Below are 20,487 nucleotides of genomic sequence, written 5' to 3' on the forward strand. Positions count from 1 at the left end.
TGGTGCCTACACAGACACAGCCTGGATCCCATGTTGCTGTGGCTGTGGTGTAGGCCAGCAGCTGCAACTCCAATTCAACCCCTAGCCTGGGAACCTCCATATGCTGCAGGTTCGGCTCTAAAAAGGGGAAAAAAAAATGCTTTACAATTTTGGTTTGGAGGAGTTAGGGCTTCTGGGAGACACAAGCCTCCTTGCATGGCCCTGTAATAAACTTCTCTGCTCCAAACTCTGACGTTTCCACTTGGCCTTCCTGTGCATCAGGCACATGAACTTGGGCTAAGGATTTCACATTATTGGCACTCTGCACGTTCTAAGCAGAGCTGAGCCAGGTAGGATATTTAATTGTCCTTCTTTTCCTGCAAAACATTTCGTTTCTGTTAAATGTAACAATTTTCTTTTTTTAACTTGCATGGATTTCTGTGTTCTTCTCCAAAAACTCCATCCCCAAACACTTCAAGGTATGTCTCTTGGAAGTAACCCTCAGGTAATCAAGTTTCCTATCATTTTCATCTTGTTGAACAGTCTCCCTCTGGACCTGCCCCCCAGCTGTTATCTGGCTAAGACTCCCTTTACCACCGATCCGTCCTTTCCCTCTCTCTCCTCTACAGCATCTTGCACCCCAAGTCTTTCCCTTTCTGGGTTTACTGTCACCCTTGGTGCAGTCCATTTCCCAACAGCAGGGAAATGTATTGAGAATTTCTGCATCTGAAAGTACCTTTATTCTTCCTCATACTTTAATTTGTGTGTGTGTGTGTGGTGGTGGTGGTGGTGATGCTTTTTAGAGCCACACCCGTGGCATATGGAGGTTCCCAAGCTAGGGGTTGAATCGGAGCTACAGCTGCCAGCCTACACCACAGCCACAGCAACACTGGATCCAAGCTGCGTCTGTGACCTACACCACAGCTCACGAGAACACTGGATATTTAACCTACTGAGTGAAGCCAGGGATGGAACCCAAGTCCTCATGGATATTAGTCAGTTTTATAAATTGCTGAGCCACAGTGGGAACTCCTACTCTTCCTTATACTTAACTGTGTTTAGGTTGCAATCTTTTCTTCTCAACCTTTAAAAAAGGATTTCCCTTCAAAATAAAAAAATAAAAGAAAAAAGAAAAAAGCCACAGTAGGGGTGACGCCAGATCCTTAGCCTGCTGAGCCACCAGGGAGAGAACGCTTCTTCTCAAAATTTTGAAGGCATTTTCCATTTTTTTCTAGCTTGCAATGCTACTGTGAAGAGTTCTAACAATATTCTGATTTGGACCCTTTAGTTAAACCTGCGTTTTCTCTTTGAACCTTGCTGTATCTTCTTTTTCCCTTCTGTGACCTGAAATTTTACAATGGTGCTGCTTCAGTCCATTTGCGCTGCTAAAACAAAATAATATGGACTGGAGGCGATATTAAAAACAGCTACTCAGCTACCACGGTTCTGGAGGCGGGAAGAACAAGGGCTGGCGAAGGTTCTTCCAGGTTGCAGACATCTGGCAACTTAACCTGCTGAGCCACCAGGGAACTCCTGTTTGAGGGGAGTTTTGATCCCCGCCCCTCCCTCTCTTCCTAGGTGTGTTTTTCCCATAAGCTGCCTTTCTTGGTTTTCTTCTTCATCCTTTAGTGGAGCCCATAGAACTGGATTTTTGACACCATACTGGCTGTTTTCTGTTTTCTGTTTTGGCTTCTGCATTTAATTCTGGATACTTTCCTAGAGTGCCTGGTGGGCCAGGACAGTTTGGCTGTATTTTTCAGAGTAGGACATGAATGAGGCATTGGAAGGTCTGAAGAGAGCTTGTAGAATGGCTCATGGCTTCACTGTAGGGTGATCTGGATGAACATTTCATTAGCAAATGCTCAGAGTCAGTATATTTCACTGTCCTCCTGGTATGATCAGATTCTCTAGAAAGGACCATCCTAGTCTCTTGCCTGAAGGAGGTTAGACTTGGTGCTTGTATTATATATTATCTTTCATGAACTCCTTTGTTCTTTTTTTTTTTTCTTTGTTTTTTTAGGGCTACACCTATGGCATATGGAGGTTCCCAGGCTAGGGGTCTAATTGAAGCTACAGCTGCCGTCCACAGACATAGCAACGCCAGATCCGAGCCACGTGTACAACCTACACCATAGCTCACGGCAACACAGGATCCTCAACCCACTGAGTGAGGCCATGGATTGAACCCGCAACCTCATGGTTCCTAGTCAGATTTGCCAACCACTGAGCCATGACAGGGACTCCATGAACCCTTGTTTTTAGGGTGGTTAAACTCTCCTTCAAATGCTTCTGGGGTCTCCCAGTCCCCAAGTCCCATTTCCCCCCCACATCGCCATATAGTCTTTTGCTAGGATGGAGGAAGGATAGTTACTTGGCTGCTTGGGGTGAGGGAGGCACCTGAGACTCTGTTTCTGAAATTGACTTTGAACCCACAGTACTGTTTAGTTCCAATTCACTTCACTTCCTTAGGAAACTTGTGCTACCAAGTCTTGGGTCTCTTGGGGGAAGGTGCAATGTAACATAAGTTGTTTCTTGGCTTTCAATACTGCTGGCTTACTGTTTAGTTTTCTTAAGCCAATTAAGTCCATTCATACTCCCCTGCCCCACCCCTGCTCTTCAAAGTTCTGTTGCTATTGCTTCCTCTTTCATACTGTATTCTTGGGAGTTCATGTCTGGGATTACTGGAAATCCCTTCTTCCTGCTGTTCACACCTTTAGAATTCCCTTCCCCTTGAGGGTGGCCAGGACCTGTGACTCATTTCTAGCTGATAGAATATGGCCAAAGTTATAGACTGTCACACCCCCGATTACCTTATATTACATAAGACTCTGTCTTGGAAGCAGACTGGACTAAGAGGCGCTCTTTGCAGGCTGAACGATGTAAGTGACTGTGTTGGAAAGTCCCAGTGGGGAGTTCCTGCTGTGGCTCAGCAAGTTAGGAACCCGACATTCTCTCCCTGAGGATGCAGTTGAATCCCTGACCTCGTTCAGTGGGTTAAGGATCTGACATTGCCATAAGCTGCAACATAGTTTGCAGATTCAGTTTGATTCTGGTGTTGCCATGGCTGTGGCGTAGGCTGGCAGCTGCAGCTCTGATTCTAACCCCTAGCCGAGGAACTTCCATATGCCACAGGTGTGGCCATAAGAGGGAAAAAAAGAAAATGCCAGTGGAAGGGTCATATAGGGGTCCTTTAGGATCTCAGGGTAGCCTCTGCTCAATAGTCAGCAAAAAGTCAAGGTTCTCATTCCCACAACTGTTAAGGAAATACATTCTGCCAACAACATGAATGAACTGGAATGGATTTGTCCCCAGTTGAGCCTCCAGATGAAAATGCAGACCAGCTAACATCTTCATTGCTATCTTCTGAGACTGTGGAGCAGGGGACCCAGTTAAGCTGTGCCCGAACTCGTGACCCAGAGAGACAATGAGATCACAAATGCATGTTGTTTTAAACCGCTAAGCTTGTGGCAGTTTTTAACCCACTTGTAGAAATTATTCCAATGTCTTTCTCTTATTTTTGATTTTTTGTTATTTCTGTAGTCTTCTGAAAGAGAGAAAAGGTGAATATATGCATGTAATCCGTGGGTTAGACAAACACAACACATGGTTATGTGAGTACACAGCTTGTGTGTTGTTTGGCTGTATGCAATGACCCCGGAAGACTGTGGTCACTGTACCTGTGAGACTGTCCTGCATGAGGCTCTTAGGGACTTCACAAAATAACTAGGAAGGCATATTAAAAGACCCCAATTTCAATTGAACAAGCAAGTAAAAATTCTAGCTACTTGTTATAGACTGAATAGTGTCCCTGCAAAAATTCCTATGCGAAAGCCCTCACCTCCAGTGTGATTATTTGGAGACAGGGTCCTTTAGGGCCTGATGAAGGTATGGCCCTAATCTGATAGGACTGGTGTCCTCATAAGAAGGGGAGACGCCAGAGAGCTCTGTTTGCACCTGCTTGGAGATAAGACAGGAAGCGCACAATCTCACTAGAAAACCAGTCTGATGGTATCTTCAACTTGGACTTCCCAGCCTCCAGAACCGCGAGAAAATAATTTTCTGTTGTCTTAACCAACTGGTCTGTGGTATTCCGTTATGACAGTCTGAGCTGATTAATACACTCCGACAGACAGCAGCAAATGTGGACCTGGCTTGCTTTGTCATCACAGGCTGCTCAGACAGGACATGAGGGCTACATAGAAAATAGTGACTAGACGATGCCCGAGTTCCTTGCAGACCAAGGAGTCTAAGATTCTAATGACAATTAGATAAACAATGCCAATCCTGTTAGTCTGACTTATTAACCCCCTTCATATTGTAATTCAACTCTCCCTGCTCACATTACCTAATCTCTTGACATCTTACTTTCAGCGGCTGTAAGACAGGAATAATAATAACTGCCCCCCCACAACAAGCTCATAGTGAAGATTACATGAGTTCATAGATGTAAAGCACTTAGAAGAGCACCTGACACATAGTGAATGCTTTATACCTGTTGCTTTTTTTTTTTTTTTTTTTTTTTGTCTTTTTGCCATTTTCTTGGGCGATCTCACGGCATATGGAGGTTCCCAGGCTAGGGGTTGAATTGGAGCTGTAGCCGACAGCCTACACCACAGCCACAGCAACGGCCTACACCATAGCCACAGCAACACAGGATCTGAGCCGCGTCTGCAACCTACACCACAGCTCACGGCAACGCCAGATCCTTAACCCACTGAGCAAGGCCAGGGATCGAACCTGCAACCTCATGGTTCCTAGTCGGATTCGTTAACCACTGTGCCATGACAGGAACTCCTACCTGTTGCTTCTTTTGTTTTGACTTCTTACCTTCATCATCGTCATCATCGCAATTATTATTGAAATAAATCTTCAAAAAAGATCGCTGAAGACTCTAAGTAAGGATGAATCAAAGGGCTTGGTTCTTCTGAGCACTGTAGTCAGGGCGGAAACTTGGATGACCCCAAAGTGATGGCAGTATGGAAGGGAAATGCCACTTCCTCCAGCGTCTTCACAGCTGCTCTGTATCCAAGAGTGGCAATGGCACTACATGTAAATAACTTCCCTAAAGTACCGACAGTGTATCATAAAAGAAAACCAGGATGCTTTAAATTCTTCCCCAAAGCTGACAATCAAACTCTCCCTCAATTGCCTCTAACATGGAGAGAATGTTGGGAGGAATGAGTCTCAAAGCTAGGCTCTTAAAGCTTGCTTAGGATTGCATGTAATTTCCAAGGCTGTTAAGGGTGGAGAAATGGACTAGGAGAAAAAAGTCCTAAAAGCGCCCAATCCCCTTTTCCTGGCTTCACTTTGGGAAGTCATTCCACCTGTTCAAACCTTCTTTTCCTCATCTCTGCACAAGATCTGCCTGGACATCTCATGTCACTGGATGGGGCACCAGAAGAAAGTGCCTTGTCAACTGAAAAACACTGTTCTACCTGTGAAACCATATTGTTATGCTTCCTAAGTCATAGCTACAAAGCTATCTTAAATGGACACTTTCCATTTTCCCATTTTGTTTCATTAACATTCTTTTTTTTTTTTCTTTTTTGCCTTTTTTAGAGCCACACCCATAGCATATAGAGGTTCCCAGGCTAGGTGTTGAATCGGACCTGCAGCTGCCGGCCTACGCCACAGCCACAGCAACACCAGATCCGAGCAATGTCTGCAACCTACACCGCAGCTCATGGCAGTGCCAGATCCTTAACCCCCTGAGCAAGGCCAGGGATCGAAGCCACATCCTCACGGATACCAGTTGGGTTCATTACCACTGAGCCATGACGGGAACTCCTAGATTAACTTTCAGTGTTAAGCGATTGAACCTAAAAAACAAGAACAAACATCACATCCAACTGGAAAATTTGGGAGGGAAACAACCATTTCTCTAAGGAAATTTTCACGCATGATATTTTTCTAAGAAATTGACCATGGTCCATCAATTTATCTAAAGTGATTTCATGATATTTCCTTGCTCCAATTCAGATGATAGGAAATGCCATGAAAAAAGGAAACTATAGTTTGTGGCAGTGAGAGGCTGAGCTGATACAACCGACATAATTCCTGACAAAAACTTACTCTTCTATATTCATGAAGCCATTCCTTTGAATCCAACTCCTTGGAAATAAATCTCTCCATTTAATTGAAGATAAAGATGGTGGAGGAGGGAGGGAGAAGGGGAATGGACTGGGAGTTTGGAGTTGGTAGATGTAAACTATTCCATTTAGAATGGATAAACAATGAGGCCCTGCTGTAAAGCACAGGAAACTATATCCAGTCTCTTGGGATAGACTCTGATGGAAGTTCATATGAGAAAAAGAATGTATCTTTATGTATGACTGGGTCACTTTACTGTAGAGCAGAAATTGACACAACACTGTAAATCAACCATACCCTAATAGAAATAAAATTTTTTTTAAAAAAAGAAAAGAAAGATGGCAGTCATGAAGCCTCTGAAACTTCACTTTATTCCCAGACTCCTAGATCAGAAAGTTCCATTGAATATTGAACATTATTTCTTCACTGACATTTAGCTCTACATGTCATTTTGTTCCAAAAATCTTCCCTTGATTTTGCACTTCCCAACTTTATTCGCTTGATGAAAACTGAGTTAGCATGATGTTGTTGGAAGACTCTCCAGTGCAAGAAAGTACATAATTGCCTAAGAGAGGAAAAAAGAGGATAAGAATTATTGCTACTATGCTGGAATCAAGCATGAAACCAAAATGGAAAATAAGCCAATGCAATTCCTTACAACTCTGGACAGTTTTAGGAAGAGATTAGGGAAAGCATAGGATGTAATTGGTTGACAGGTACAGCATTCTTATTATATTTTACTTATTTATGCACTTATGTATTGGCCATGCCCACAGTATGTGGAGGTTCTTGGGTCAGGGATCCAACCCCTGCCACAGTAGTGACGGCGGTGACCAGAGCCACAGCGGTGATAACGCTGGATTCTTAACCCACTGAGCCACCAGGGAAGTCCCAGGTACATCATGTTATTAATGCCATGGAAGATTACATCTATAATGTGTCTCCTTTGAGAAGAGAAGGACCATATTTTTCAGCTATTCCTGGGACATGAGATAAAGGTTTGAGATCCCTGAATGTTATTGCTGGAAGGAATCTCCATGATCTCTTAGTTTTTCATTTTACTGATGAGGAACAAATGTCCAAAAAGGTAACGAGATTTAGTAAAAGCCCTCATGCTGGTTGCCGGTGGTGATATTAACAGGACCCAACTTCTGGATGAAAACATGGAACATTTTGTGAGGGAGTGCCTTTTCAAGTTTAGACACTTGACCTTGATCTGCAGTTCAAATGATTTTCATGGCCATCTAAAGTGAGTTGCCTATTTTCCAACCTTAATGAGGATATCGCTGTAATTTAATATGGAATAGGACTCACACTCTTAAGGATGACTTTGGTTTAATTGTAATGTAAGAACTTCTCCTCAACTCTCCCATGCTGCACCCTCTCCTCCAGGAATATTGCACCTATTTTGTTTCTGGCCATGCCCAAGGCATGTGGAAGTTCCTGACCCAGGGATCGAACCTGCACCACAGCAGCAACCTGAGCTGCTACAGTGACAACGCCAGATCCCCCATGATACACCCTTCTCCTCCAGGAATACTGCAACTATTCCCAATGCTTAAATATGGTTTACATTTTTCAGGAGCTGAATATCGTTAATTCTAACAACAGCTAACATATGAGCACAGGAATAACGTGTATCCTCAGCAGGGGAGACAGTGCCCCATCACCCACAGCTCCTGCCTCCCCAGGGACACTTTAGGGAAGTGGCTATGCCCAATGTGAGGCACAAGCACTTGGCACCATGCCCACTACCCAGCAGCTGGCACAGAGGAGTGAGTCTCCAGTAGGGACCCAATTGTTTGTCTAACCACACTGTGGCCTCAATGATTAAGGTCACAGATTTAGATAACGGCTAACTGAGGAAAGGGTCGTGACTCGTGATGAAATTAAAAGTGACCTTTGCTGGTCTCCGTGAGCATCAGATCCGCAAACTTGTTTTGTCAGCCCTGAGTACCATCCAGATGAGCTCCAAACACAGCTGGCTGATATTTGCTCACTTCTCATGTGAATTTTTGAAAAACTGCCATTGAATTTTCCCCATGTGAGGTATTCCTATTCTTTCCTCCTACCCCTCATAACCTTTCATTTGCGGTAACCCACCTTTGTGTTGGAATACGTTCAAAGTCTTTTCCAATTTGGGTTTGGCAGATAGATCTGATGCGTTTTGCTGCATAAAAGGAAAACAAGCCATTTAGACATGGGAAGTATCCTTTGAGGGATGGTCTACATTTCCTGATGTCTTGAGGTCCTTAACAATCCCTTATTCCATCTACCTTGCGCCCTATTCTCTTTTCAAGAATTTAGAATCTGGTTGACTCTTGAACAACATGGGCCTGAATTATGCAGGTCCAATTACATGCAGATTTTTTTTCAATAAATACCTACTATTCGGAGTTCCCATCATGGATCAGTGGCTAATGACCTGACTAGGAACCATGAGGTTGTGGGTTCGATCTCTGGCTGCTCAGTGGGTTAAGGATCTGGCACTGCTGTGAGCTGTGGTGTAGGTTGCAGACTCGGCTTGGATCCCGAGTTGCTGTGGTGTAGGCCAGTGGCTACAGCTCCAATTCAACCCCTATGCCGTGGGTGCGGCTCTAAAAAGATGAAATAAATAAATAAATACCTATTATTCAATAAATAAGTGCTTCACGATCTGCAGTTGGTTTTTTTGTTTTTGTCTTTTGTCTTTTTAGGGCTGCACTTGCAGCATATGGAGGTTACCAGGCTAGGGGTAGAATTGGAGCTGTAGCCACTGGCCTACACCCCAGCCACAGCAACACCAGATCCGAGCTGAGTCCGAGACCTACACCACAGCTCACGGCGACACCGGATCCTTAACCCACTGAGTGAACCAGGAATTGAATCCGCAACCTCACGGTTCCTAAGTCAGATTCATTTTCTCTGCGTCAAGACGGGAGCTCCGATCTGCAGTTGCTGAATCTGCAGATGGTGAACCATGAGTATGGAGAGTTGACTATAAGTTTATACGAAAATTTTCCAGAGCCCGGCAGCTAATGGTGGAGGGCTAATCCCTTATTCTTTCTTCTGCTTTAACCTATTTAAAATGCCAAAGAACTTCCTTCTAAGTGGTCTTGTGTTCCTGCATATTCATACGACTTTAAACAACAAACCCGAAAACAGTTTTAAAGGAGATATGATCCTCTTCCGGGTCTAATCTTACATTTTTTTGGTTCATACATTTATGAAAAAGAGGACCAGCGGAGGGAAAAACAATACAGCTAGTGAAAATGGTCTCTAACAAAGCTTTGCCTTGGGAGTTCCTGTTGTGGCTCAGTGGAAACGAATCCGACTAGTATCCATGAGATTGCGGGCTCCATCCCTGGCCTCACTCAGTGGGTCCAGGATCTGGCGCTGCTGTGAGCTGTGGTGTAGGTCGCAGACACCTCTCAGATGCCAAGTTGCTGTGACTGTGGTGTAGGCCAGCAGCTGTAGCTCCGAGTCGCCCCCTAGCCTGGGAACCTCCGTAGGCCTCGGGTGTGGCCCTGAAAACAAAAGAAACAAAATAAAGCTTTGCCTTGCTCTCACCCATCTTAGCAGTCAAATCTCTTTATGAGTAATTCTTTAGTCACTGGCACAAAGGCTACCCAGAGTTCAAAAATTTAAAACCTGAATTATGACACTGGAATAAAATATTTAAAATAAACAACACGTACTTCTTGGGAAAGATAAAAAGAGGGACCTTATATCCTTTGCCCACTGATGGATTTATTAATGTAACATCTCACATTGCCATTATATGCCAGACACTGTTTTAGGCACCTCGGATATTGAAAGGAATAAACTCTACCTCCTGCCATGGTCCATGTCATGAGAAGCTAAATCAAGATGGGAGAAATAGGTGTTTGTTCTACGCCATATGCACCCCAGGAATAGTTTCCATATTTTTCACCAAAAAATATGAGTGGTTACCCCACATTGAGCTCTGAAAAAAATTATCTTAGAGAAAAAGGAATGAGAAACATGTGAGAGTTTCCAAGCAAAGAATTGATTTTCTAAAATTCAGGGCTCAGTAAACACATAATACTCTAATCCTAGAGAAGAATCCTAAGGTCATGGAGTTCCCATGGTGGCGCAGTGGAAACGAGTCCAGCTAGGAACCACGAGGTTGTGGATTTGATCCCTGGCCTCGCTCAGTGGGTTAAGGCTCCGGCGTTGCCCTGAGCTGTGGTGTAGGTCACAGATGTAGCTTGGACCCCACGTTGCTGTGGCTGTGGTGTGTAGGCCAGCAGCTGCAGCTCCTATTGGACCCCTAGCCTGGGAACCTCCATATGCCGTGGGTGCGACATTAAAAAGACGAAAAGACAAAAATAAAATCCTAAGGTCATGATGATTGCATATAGTGCACAACATGGGGAAATAGCAAATTTTTTTTTTTTTTTTTGTCTTTTTGCGTTTTTCTAGGGCTGCTCTCACGGCATATGGAGATTCCCAGGCTAGGGATTGAATCGGAGCCATAGCCACTGGCCTACGCCAGAGCCACAGCAACACAGGATCCGAGCTGCATCTGCAACCTACCCCACAGCTCACGGCAACGCTGGATCCTTAACCCACTGAGCGAGGCTAGGGATCGAACCTGCAACCTCATGGTTCCTAGTCGGATTCATTAACCACTGCGTCACGACGGGAACTCTGCAAGTATTTTACAATAACTATACATGGAGTATAAACTTTGAGAATTGTGATTCACTCTATTGTACACCTGTACTTTATATGATATTACACATCAACTATACTCCAATTTAACAAAACTGCCTGTGGCGTTCTTGCCGTGGCTCAGCAGTAACGAACCTGACTAGTAGCCACGAGGATGCGGGTTCGATCCCTGGTCTCGCTCAGTGGGTTAAGGATCCAGCATTGCTGTGGCTGTGGTGTAGGCTGGTAGCTTCAGCTCCAATTTGACCTCTAGCCTAGGAACTTCCCCGTGCTGCTAGTGCGGTCCTAAAAATCAACAACAACAACAACCACAAAAACCTGCTTGTAAATCAACTGTACGTCAATAAAATAAATTTAAAAACTAAAGATGTAAATCTAAAAATTCCCTGCATCCTGCTTCATTTGGAGAAAACAATTTTCGATTTCAACACAGTAGGAAGCTACGTGGTCTGGGGAAGAACAGCTTCATCAGGCATGAAAGGTTACATGGCTTTAAGCTGTTAGTCAACAGAAGCTGAGTCATTGGAACTAGAAATAGATCAGCCCATCTTTGTGGAGAGGGAGTCTGCAGAGGCCACCAGAGGATGCCTCTTGGTGAGGAGTTGAGAGAATGTCGCGAGGGACAATGGAAGGGCCAAGAAGGGGCCCTGAGCCCACAGCAGAGAGAGGATCCTGAGCGAAGCCACACGTGGTCCAGATGACATCATGGCAGCTTGAGGGATGGTCCTTGCTGGGACCACAGTGGGCTTTGTCTATTCCCTTTAGCCGACTATCCGAATGCACTGCCTTTTCAAGATCCCTACTTCACCATCCCTTTTCCCATCTCTTAGTGGACGGCTTTGTATCCCCTTGAAAAAAGAAACAAAGACCAAAAAAAAAAAAAAAGGTATCCAGGTCTCTGAATTCTCTCGACATCATGACCCCGATCAGTACATGTTGCTCTGTCTGCATCAGCCTGATACTTCCTGTCCCTAAGGAAGAGGCTAATCCCTCCATCTTCCATCCAGACTCTCAATCTGCTTTCTCAGGAATCTTCTGTCCATCACCCTCCCCCTTCATTTGTTTTCACACTCTTTAGTGGCTTATTCCTTCCAACACATGGAGTTGCTCACATGGCATCTCTGCTCGACCCTCTCACTCCCTCCCAGCTGTATGTCTACACTGCCCTCCATCTCTTCATTTGTAAGCCAGTTTCTTTTCTCTCTTTCTCTCTCCCTCCCTCCCTTTCTTTCTTTATTTCTTTAAGAGCTGCACCTGCAGCATTTGGAAGTTCCCAGACTAGGGGTCAAATTGGAGCTGCATGCCTGGATCACTTTGCTGTACAGAAGAAATTGGCACAACACTGTAAATCAGCTCTACTTTAATTTTTAAAAAATATATTAAAAAAAAGAAACGTGATGAAGAGAAGAAAAACACTGTTGGGCATGTCTATTTTGGGTTTTGTTTTATTTTCCTTTAGAGTGGTTTTGTCTCTTTGGTTTCCCAAGGAGAAAAATCCTGACTTCCTGCTTTGTAGGGTGAGGAATGTCCTGTTTTGCTTTATTAACTAAAGGTTTTTCCTTCATACACTCATATATGCTGTAACTCTCAACTTTTCCTAAGAGTAGAGAATGATTCATTAGTTTCACATTTTCTGGTTCAAGGGATTTTCGTTCTTCAAGACATAAAAACAAAATCACAGGCCATTAGAATTTCTGCTTTGTGTAACTACCTCCACCTTAATTTTTACAGCTTGAGAACATTGAAACCAAAAGGTACTATCTTGAGATCACACAGCCATTTGGTTACTGAGTCAGAAACACAGGGCAGGTCTGCCAGCTCCTGGGCCATGCCTTCCTAACTCACAGCCCGCTCCTAAGAAATGCAGATCCAGAAAAATTATCTTGGTGTCAGAGGCTAATTTCCTCACTGTCTTATTATTATTATTATTATTATTATTATTATTATTATTTCAAGAGCTTATATTATTCCTTGGGAAAAACCTCCAAACATCCATGTCATTTTTCACGCATTTAAGTCAGTTGATTTTTATCAAACACAGAAATTTCTGCTTTAGAACCATTTCTTCTCTTTTCTTTTTTTTTTCCCTCCCTTTTTTGGCCAACCCTTAGCATATGGAGTTCCCAGGCCAGGGATCAGATCAAAGCCACAGTGATAACCTACACCTCAACTGCGGTCACACTGGATCCTTTAACCCACTGTGTCGGGCCAGGGATCCAACCTGTATCCTGGTGCTGCAGAGTTGCTGCTGATTCCATTGTGCCACAGTGGGAACTCCTTTAGAACCCTTTCTGTGTCTTATCAGAAAGCAAAAGTCTAAGTTCATACCAAAAATGCAAAATAGGGATGGAAGTACTTTTGTTTCTTAACTCTACCCTCCTTACATGGATTGTATTTTGGTGGCAAAGAATGAAACAGAAATACTCTGTTACCATACAAACGTCAGTTTGCAGACCTAGGAGCTAAAAATCACAAGGAGTGTTTTATAGGTTAGAACTTAATCAAGACCGCCCCCTTTGCTTTTCTAGAGAAGGAAGAGGGATCTAGAAGAAATCCAGAATGTCAGGCAGAGATAAGGGCTCTACAGATTCTAGATATTGGGGGTAAGTCAGACTACAGAAAAAGATACTGATTAAAGGTATTTGCTCATAATGGCCACACTGCCCCCCACACTTAAGCATCCTTGAACCTTTCCACGCCTTTGAATTCATCCATGCATTCATTCATTCAATCACTCATTCAACAACATTTTAATGAGCATTGGCCGTGTGCTGGGCATTGCGCCAGATACCAGGAACATAATGGTGACAGAAACTCAAGAGGTTTACACACAAATGGGCTTGCCATAGGACCGCATAAAGAGAAGAGTGCAAAACTGGTGCTTGACACGTTGCCCCGATGACAGCAAGAGATAATTACCTTTGATGGTTGCTTCCAGGAGCTTAAAGGGGACAACTTGTTGAGCAGCAAGTGTCGAAGCTATAGGGCAACAAAGAAATATTGAGGAGTTACACATATGCAACCATACACAGATGAAGCAAGAACAAAACTGCAGAACGAAATTGTTATTTAGTGGTAGTAGTTCCTGGAAGTACTTAATAGTTAATAAGCATGGGTATCTGATGAAAGGAGTTCCTTTTATTTTTTTTTCTTTTCTTAACCTGTAAACAAGACTAGAATTAAATGAAACACAACAGTAACGAAAGCCATAATAATTCTGATTCTATACATCAGTCATTGGGCAATAATTGCTAAATTGAAGTTTATCTTTGAAGTGCAGAGTGAATTGTGCAAACAACAGATTCAGTCCAATCAAGAAAGAAGTAGTGAGTTCCCTGGTGGTCTAGTGGATAGGATTCAGCACTCTCACTATTGAGGCTTGGGTTCAGTACCTGATCTGGGAACTGAGATTCCACATTAAGCTGTTGTACACAGTGGCCAAAGAAAACAAACAAAAAGCATACTGCTTCATCTGGGGCAGGCACAGTAATTATGGTAATTATAAAATAGCCTTATCATCTTATTAAAACAAAGACTACCTTTTTTAGTTTACTGTCTTTAAGCTTCTCTGCAGAATTGCTTAAACCTTGGAAAAATAGTGAAAGAAGTTTGATTTTGTTTCTTTTTTCTTTTTTTCTTCCTTTCCTTTTTTTTTTTTTTTGTATTTTCAAGGCTGCACCCACGGCATATGAAAGTTCCCAGGGTAGGGGTCGGAACTGCAGCTGCTGACCTACTACACCACAGCTACAGCAGTGGGATCTGAGCTGCGTCTGTGAACTACACCACAGCTCACGGCAATGCCGGATCCTTAACCCACTGAGTAGGGCCAGGGATCGGACCTGCATCCTCATGAATACTAGTTGGGTTCATTATTGCTGAGCCAAAACGGGGAACTCCAGAAGTTTGTTTTTTTTCTATTGCTTTTAGTTACATTGGCCATTCTTCTTTGGAGTTCTATTTAATGTTAGAAGCTATCTAATTAAATTCTAGGATTTCCCTTGTGTCACAGCAGGTTAAGGACCTGGAATTATCACTACAGCAGCTTGGGTTGCTGCTGTGATACAGGTTTAACTCCTGGCCCAGTAACTTCCACATGCCATGGCTGTGGTCTAAATAAATAAATAAAATTTGAGAAACATATTCTAAGTAAATGAATAAATTAAGAAGCAAAAAAGAATTCAACTCTAAGGAAAATTTTTTTGCTTGTTAGTTAAGAAAAATTAATTGTTGAAAACAGGAGTTCCTATCATGGGACAGTGGAAATGACTGACTAGGAACCATGAGGTTGCGGGTTCGATCCCTGGCCTTGCTCAGTGGGTTAAGGATCTGGCATTGCCATGAGCTGTGGTGTAGGTTGCAGATGTGGCTCAGGTCCTGCATGGCTGTGGCTGTGGTGCAGGCCGGCAGCTGTACCTCTGATTAGACCCTTAGCCTGCGACCCTCCATGTGCCATGGGTGCGGCCCTAAAAAAAGCAAAATAAAAAAAAATCAATTGTTGAAAACAAATTTCCCTGTTTTTTCTACAATATTCACATTATATGTTGAGATTAGTTCTCCGGAGCTCTATTATCGGAAGTTAGTGTTTCGTTCCTGTGTCTCCTGACTGAGTCTGCCTTTTGTGAAATTACAGAATTTTATTATGAAAGTACCCATGGTCTAAACTCTCATATATGAATAAGGGCCCCAAATTGAGGGGGAGGGCTTAGACACCTGGATTAAGGGAGGAAGAGAAGAATGAATACACATACCTTATTATCCAAGAGCATTCCAAAACATAAGATGAAAAAACCCTTAAAAAAAAGGAATAAAGCACATGTACCATGTACTGTCTTTTCTTTCCCAGGAAAGAAAATAGTCACATGTAATATGTCACACTGTTCTATTATATCCTCTTCTTCTTGTCCCCTGATTGGCTTTGGGCTCCTTGAAGGCAAGGACACTGTGGGATGACCTTCATGGTGGATGAGTACAAAATACACAAACATTTTTTTTTCTGTTGAATGGATAATTAGATCATTGAATGAAAAAAGTTTTCAGCCTATATGGAGCTTCATGTCCCCCTCTGTGTCATTCGAAACCCCAAAGAACTTCCATTTGTTTCTACATCTCAGCTTTTCTTTAGGCATCACGCAAACATTTACTAAGTAACTATGACGGCAGGAGGCACTGAAGGCCAACCCCAAGGTCACATGGAGGAAGGTGACCTTTATTAGCATCCTTTCCATCAGGTCCTGCCCTTGAGGAACTCTTGGCAGAGACTTTCTGGACCTTGAAATCCTCTCCCTGTCAGAGTGCCCTCAGCTGGTACCTGCTCAGACAGCATGTCACCAAGGGCTGGCCTGCACAGAAGCTCCCTAAACCTGTCACCTTAGATGCATGCTCTTCGTGATGTTCTCTCTGCTACCACTTAGGTGAATCCTGGTTCCTGGCCAGCTTTTTAGGAGACATCTACTGACGACTTACTCTGGGCCAGGCACTGCACCAAGTGCTAAACGATCTCTTTTCATCCTCACATTTACGCTGCGATAGGGTACTCTTATCCCTGTCTACCAGAGGAGAGAATTGCTAGAGAAAGTGAAGTCATTTGTGAGTGGTCACACCTTTAGACCACGCAGCATATTTGAGCCCAGAGCTCAAACATTGAGCCATCGTCCAGAGGAGCCCCAGCAGACGTTCCCTGAACCAGAATTGAAGGCTCTCTTTCAGATTCACCCAAACCTAAGGATTTCTTTTCCCACTTAACTCTCTGAACACTCTCTGATCATGGGCAGGTAAAACCCAATCTTGGCAGCAGAGGTTGGCAAACTTTTTATGAAGAGCCAGATAGCCAATAGCTCTGGTTTGGCAGGTCATCCAGGGTCTTACAGCTGCTCAGTTCTGCCTGTTTACTGCAAACAGCCACAGACCATACATTCAAGAATGGCCATGGCTGTATTTCAATAAAACTTTATTTGTAAAAACAGTGCTGCCTGCAATTTGCCAGCCCTGGCTCTAGGGCCCCTTAGGGACTTGCCTTGGTACCATTCAGACTCAAAAAGTACTCTTGATTTATTTGTCTTTCCCTGTGTGCTTTCACAGGGATCTGCTCAAGCCTAAGAGGACAAGAGAGAGTAGTGTTAGCTATTGAACTCTTAACACATTTAAAAATCCTGAGATGAATGACTGAAGATGTCTAATATTCTGCTTTAGTATGAGAATAACTGTTGGGGAAAATGGATCTCTTTTTTTTCTATTCACTGTTGCCTGGCAGTTTGAGTTATATAGTCCCTGATGCTGTCACAGGTGACTCTTACTGTTCTCACCTGGAATGCATTGAGTAGCGCAAAAATAACGTGCCAAGCCAGATTCCCGCTGTCCACCATGGTTCCTATGCCAAAGCCCCAGGTGAGCCCCAGCAGCGGGGTCAGAATGAGGAGGCCCTTCCCCACACGGACGACAGTGGCCTTTTTGTCCTGAGTCAGCCTTTCTCCGACCGCAGGCCTCCAGAGCTTTGCGAGAACTAGCAGCAGCACAACCAAATTCACAGCCACAATCGTCAGGGCGGGAACAGCAAAGGCCAGGAGAGGTTTGCTCCCATCAGACCAGTTAAGCCAACACGCATCTTTCCTTTTGTAGCTATTGCTGGGCTGTGTGACCGCAATGGTGATGATGGATATGATGAGAGGACACCCGTAGCCCAGGGAGAACCCGATGGCCATCATCAAGGGCGTGGCCATGTGATGGAACACGAGGATAACCCGGTAAGCCAGCAGGAAGCCGAGCATAAGCATCCAAAAGAACAAAGCGAGGTAGAACCAGTGTGCGAAGAACACTGCCGCGATGCAGATTCCAGGAGGGTGTGCCGCCGTGTCCTCGGCGGCAGCGACAATGAACCAGAGATCCGCAATCAAGAGGCATAGGGCTATGTTCACCATGCAAATGTGACGAGTGTGTGAGGTTTGGCTTTTGGTGACCTGCTTCCAAAACAGAGCTTCAGTGACCAGGCATAAGACGAGACTTGCGATGGAGACGCCCAGCCCCACGAAGGTGATCCCCTTCACAACGGGGACGATGGCAGGGGGGACAAAGGGGGACATCAGCATGGAGAAGGACGTCAGGTGAGTGCAACGGCATGTCACCGAGTCTGGAGTCTCTTTCACGAGGTGGCAGCCGGCGTTGTTCCACTGCAAATGGCTGAAATCCCAAAACACACAATGAGGCTGGCTCAGGTTCGACTCTATCTTGGAAAGAATCAGGAAAACGTCACGTATGGGATAGTTTGGGATAACGGTGGATATCACAGGCCCGTTGATCTGAGCATCTTCATTTTTGGTAAGGGGTAGGATGGTCCCCAGGGTCAAGGAGGCCATGCTGATGATCGTTTCTGGAAGGGACCCCTGGAATTGCTCTGACCCGATTAACACCTGGCCTCTGATAGGAATGGAGGTATTCTGGGGGAACAGCTCTGTCTTATAGCTGTAACCCATCTCCCGTTGATGTTGGGATGCTGGAATCCCTTTCCAGTGAATGAATTCTCGAGAAATATTCAGAGGCAGAGCTGCTGGAGGTACCAGAACGCTGATGTTTTCCAGTGTCTCAAGTAACTGGGAACTGGCTTGTGTTTCTTTCTGTAGCAACACGGTCCAGTTGGTTACTGAGGCTGAATTAAGGATGTGGTCAGTTATACCGATGACATTCTGAAATACAAGGATGAAGGTCAGTTGCAATTTTGAGTGAACAGGTCAGAGGACCACAGAGTGGATAGTCATTAGCATAAAGCACAGGAAAATCGCCCAGAGAATCAGCTCAGTTGAAGACATTAAAACTCAACAGAGACATTCAGCTTGGGTGCTCTGCACAGCAGCCTGTTTGGGTTAAGAGAAATGGGTCAGGAGTTCCTGTTGTGGCTCAGCGGAAATGAACCTGACTAGTATCCATGAGAATGAGGGTTTGATCCCTGGCCTTGTTCAGTGGGTTAAGGATCCAGCGTTTCGGTGAGCTGTGGTGTAGGTCGCAGATGTGGCTCAGATCTGACATTGCTGTGGCTGTGGTGTAGGCCAGTGGTTACAGCTCCAATTTGACCCCTAACCTGGGAACGTCCATATGCTGCCATGGGTGCGGCCCTAAAAAAAAAGAGAGAGAGAGAGTTCCTATATGATTCAACAGTCCCACTACTGGGCATACATCCAGACAAAACTATACTTGAAAAAGACACATGCACCCCGACAATCATAGCAGCACTATTCTCAATAGCTAAGACATAGGAACAACCTAAATGTCCATGGACAGATGAATGGATAAAGAACATGCAGTACATTTATGCAATGGAATACTACCCACTGTGCCCGGCTGGGGATGGAACCCATGTCCCTGCTGCCACAGAGACACTGTTGATCCTATTGCACCACAGTGACAACTCCTCACTTGCATAATTCTAAAGTGAATTTTTAAATATCCAAACTGAAACATGAGTTCCGTAGTACAAAAAAAATGTTTTTTAAAAATACTAAATATAATTGAGTAAAGTAAGAGCTTGTGGCCACAGGAGAGAACAACTGTAGACTCCATGTTAAATATGAAATATTAAAAAGTTCGCACCTGCGTCGTTCAGTGCCATGCAAGGCAGAGACTCACAGGTTCCCCTCAGCCAAGTGCTGCCAGGCAGGCTGCCTGGAGGTAGCTCCCTCTTACTTTGAATTCCACTTTTTTTGTTGTTGTTGAGGGCCACACCCATAGCAAATGGAAGCTCCCAGGCTAGGGCTTGAATCTGAGCTGCAGCTGCCAGTCTACACCACAGCCACAGCAATGTGGGATCCGAGCCTTGTCTGTGACCTACACCACAGCTCACGGCAATGCTGGATCCCTGACCCACTGAGCAAGGCCAGGGATCAAACCCACATCCTCATGGATCCTAGTCAGGTTTGTTACCTCTGAGTCACAAGCGAGCTCCCTGAACTCCCATAATTAATCCCAGGGGTTCCTTGTACCCTGTAAAAGAAGCTGTGAAGCTCACACAACGACCACTCAGTGGCTCTCTGCTCTTTTTCGACAGCGCACCACCACCACCTGGGGCTCTTGCCATTCCTTCTACAAGGCTGAACATTTCCAGCGAGCCCTTCGAGCCCCGGCAGACCTCACCTCCATTGTCGAATTGGACACGCTGAAGTTGCTTGCCCGGGACAAGGAGGAGACATTGCCCAAAAGAGCCACCACAGAAGCCAGATTCCCGGCTGTGGTTGATGGGTTTTGCTGAATGATGATTGAAAGATTTTGTACCAAGGATGACACGGCTGCTTCAGTGGCGCTGAGGGCAATCACACTGAAATTCTAGCAAGAAAAACAGAGAAGCCTTAGAAAACGATGACACGCTAGCGCTTTATCAGACTTAAATCAGGTTTCCGGGGCCACAGGGGATGAACAAGTGTATGGTGCATTGTAACATAAGGTAATTATATAACAATGATAATGACATAATGGCTGCCGTTCAGTGCTTTCTGGATTCCAAACACTGTGCTAAATACTTTGCAGAGGATTCGTGTAGTTCTTACATCACCCTTCGAGGGAGGTACCATGATTACATTCACTTTATCATTAAGGAATCTGAAACTTGAAGAGACCCATTAAAAAGAATTTTCATGGAATTTCTGCTGTGGTACAATGGATTAAGAATCCAGCTACAGCAGCTATGGTTGCTGCAGAGGTGTGAGTTCTATCCCTGGCCTGGAAACTTCATATGCCACCAGTGTGGCCATAATAATAAAG

At 44.4% G+C, this 20,487-nt stretch overlaps 1 protein-coding gene across 7 annotated transcripts in view; it reads right to left on the reverse strand.

The window, feature by feature from the left end:
* The window catches only part of ADGRF1 (G protein-coupled receptor 110), a 47,445-nt gene continuing 33,375 nt past the window's right edge, over positions 6,418-20,487 (reverse strand). For 4 of the 7 annotated variants that reach the window (XM_021098136.1, XM_021098132.1, XM_021098134.1 and 1 more), the window contains 6 exons: positions 19,864-20,052; positions 17,049-18,422; positions 15,495-15,536; positions 13,666-13,725; positions 8,173-8,239; positions 6,418-6,634 (listed from right to left, as the gene is read on the reverse strand). In XM_021098136.1, coding sequence (XP_020953795.1) covers positions 6,561-6,634; positions 8,173-8,239; positions 13,666-13,725; positions 15,495-15,536; positions 17,049-18,422; positions 19,864-20,052 — 1,806 coding nt within the window. In that variant the 3' untranslated portion in view covers positions 6,418-6,560. The remainder of the gene's footprint in view (positions 6,635-8,172; positions 8,240-13,665; positions 13,726-15,494; positions 15,537-17,048; positions 18,423-19,863; positions 20,053-20,487) is intronic. The other 3 variants (NM_001206355.1, XM_021098135.1, XM_021098133.1) reach the window with 3 other exon arrangements.

This window comes from Sus scrofa, chromosome 7 (genome assembly GCF_000003025.6).
Source record: "Sus scrofa isolate TJ Tabasco breed Duroc chromosome 7, Sscrofa11.1, whole genome shotgun sequence".
NCBI lineage: Eukaryota > Metazoa > Chordata > Mammalia > Artiodactyla > Suidae > Sus > Sus scrofa.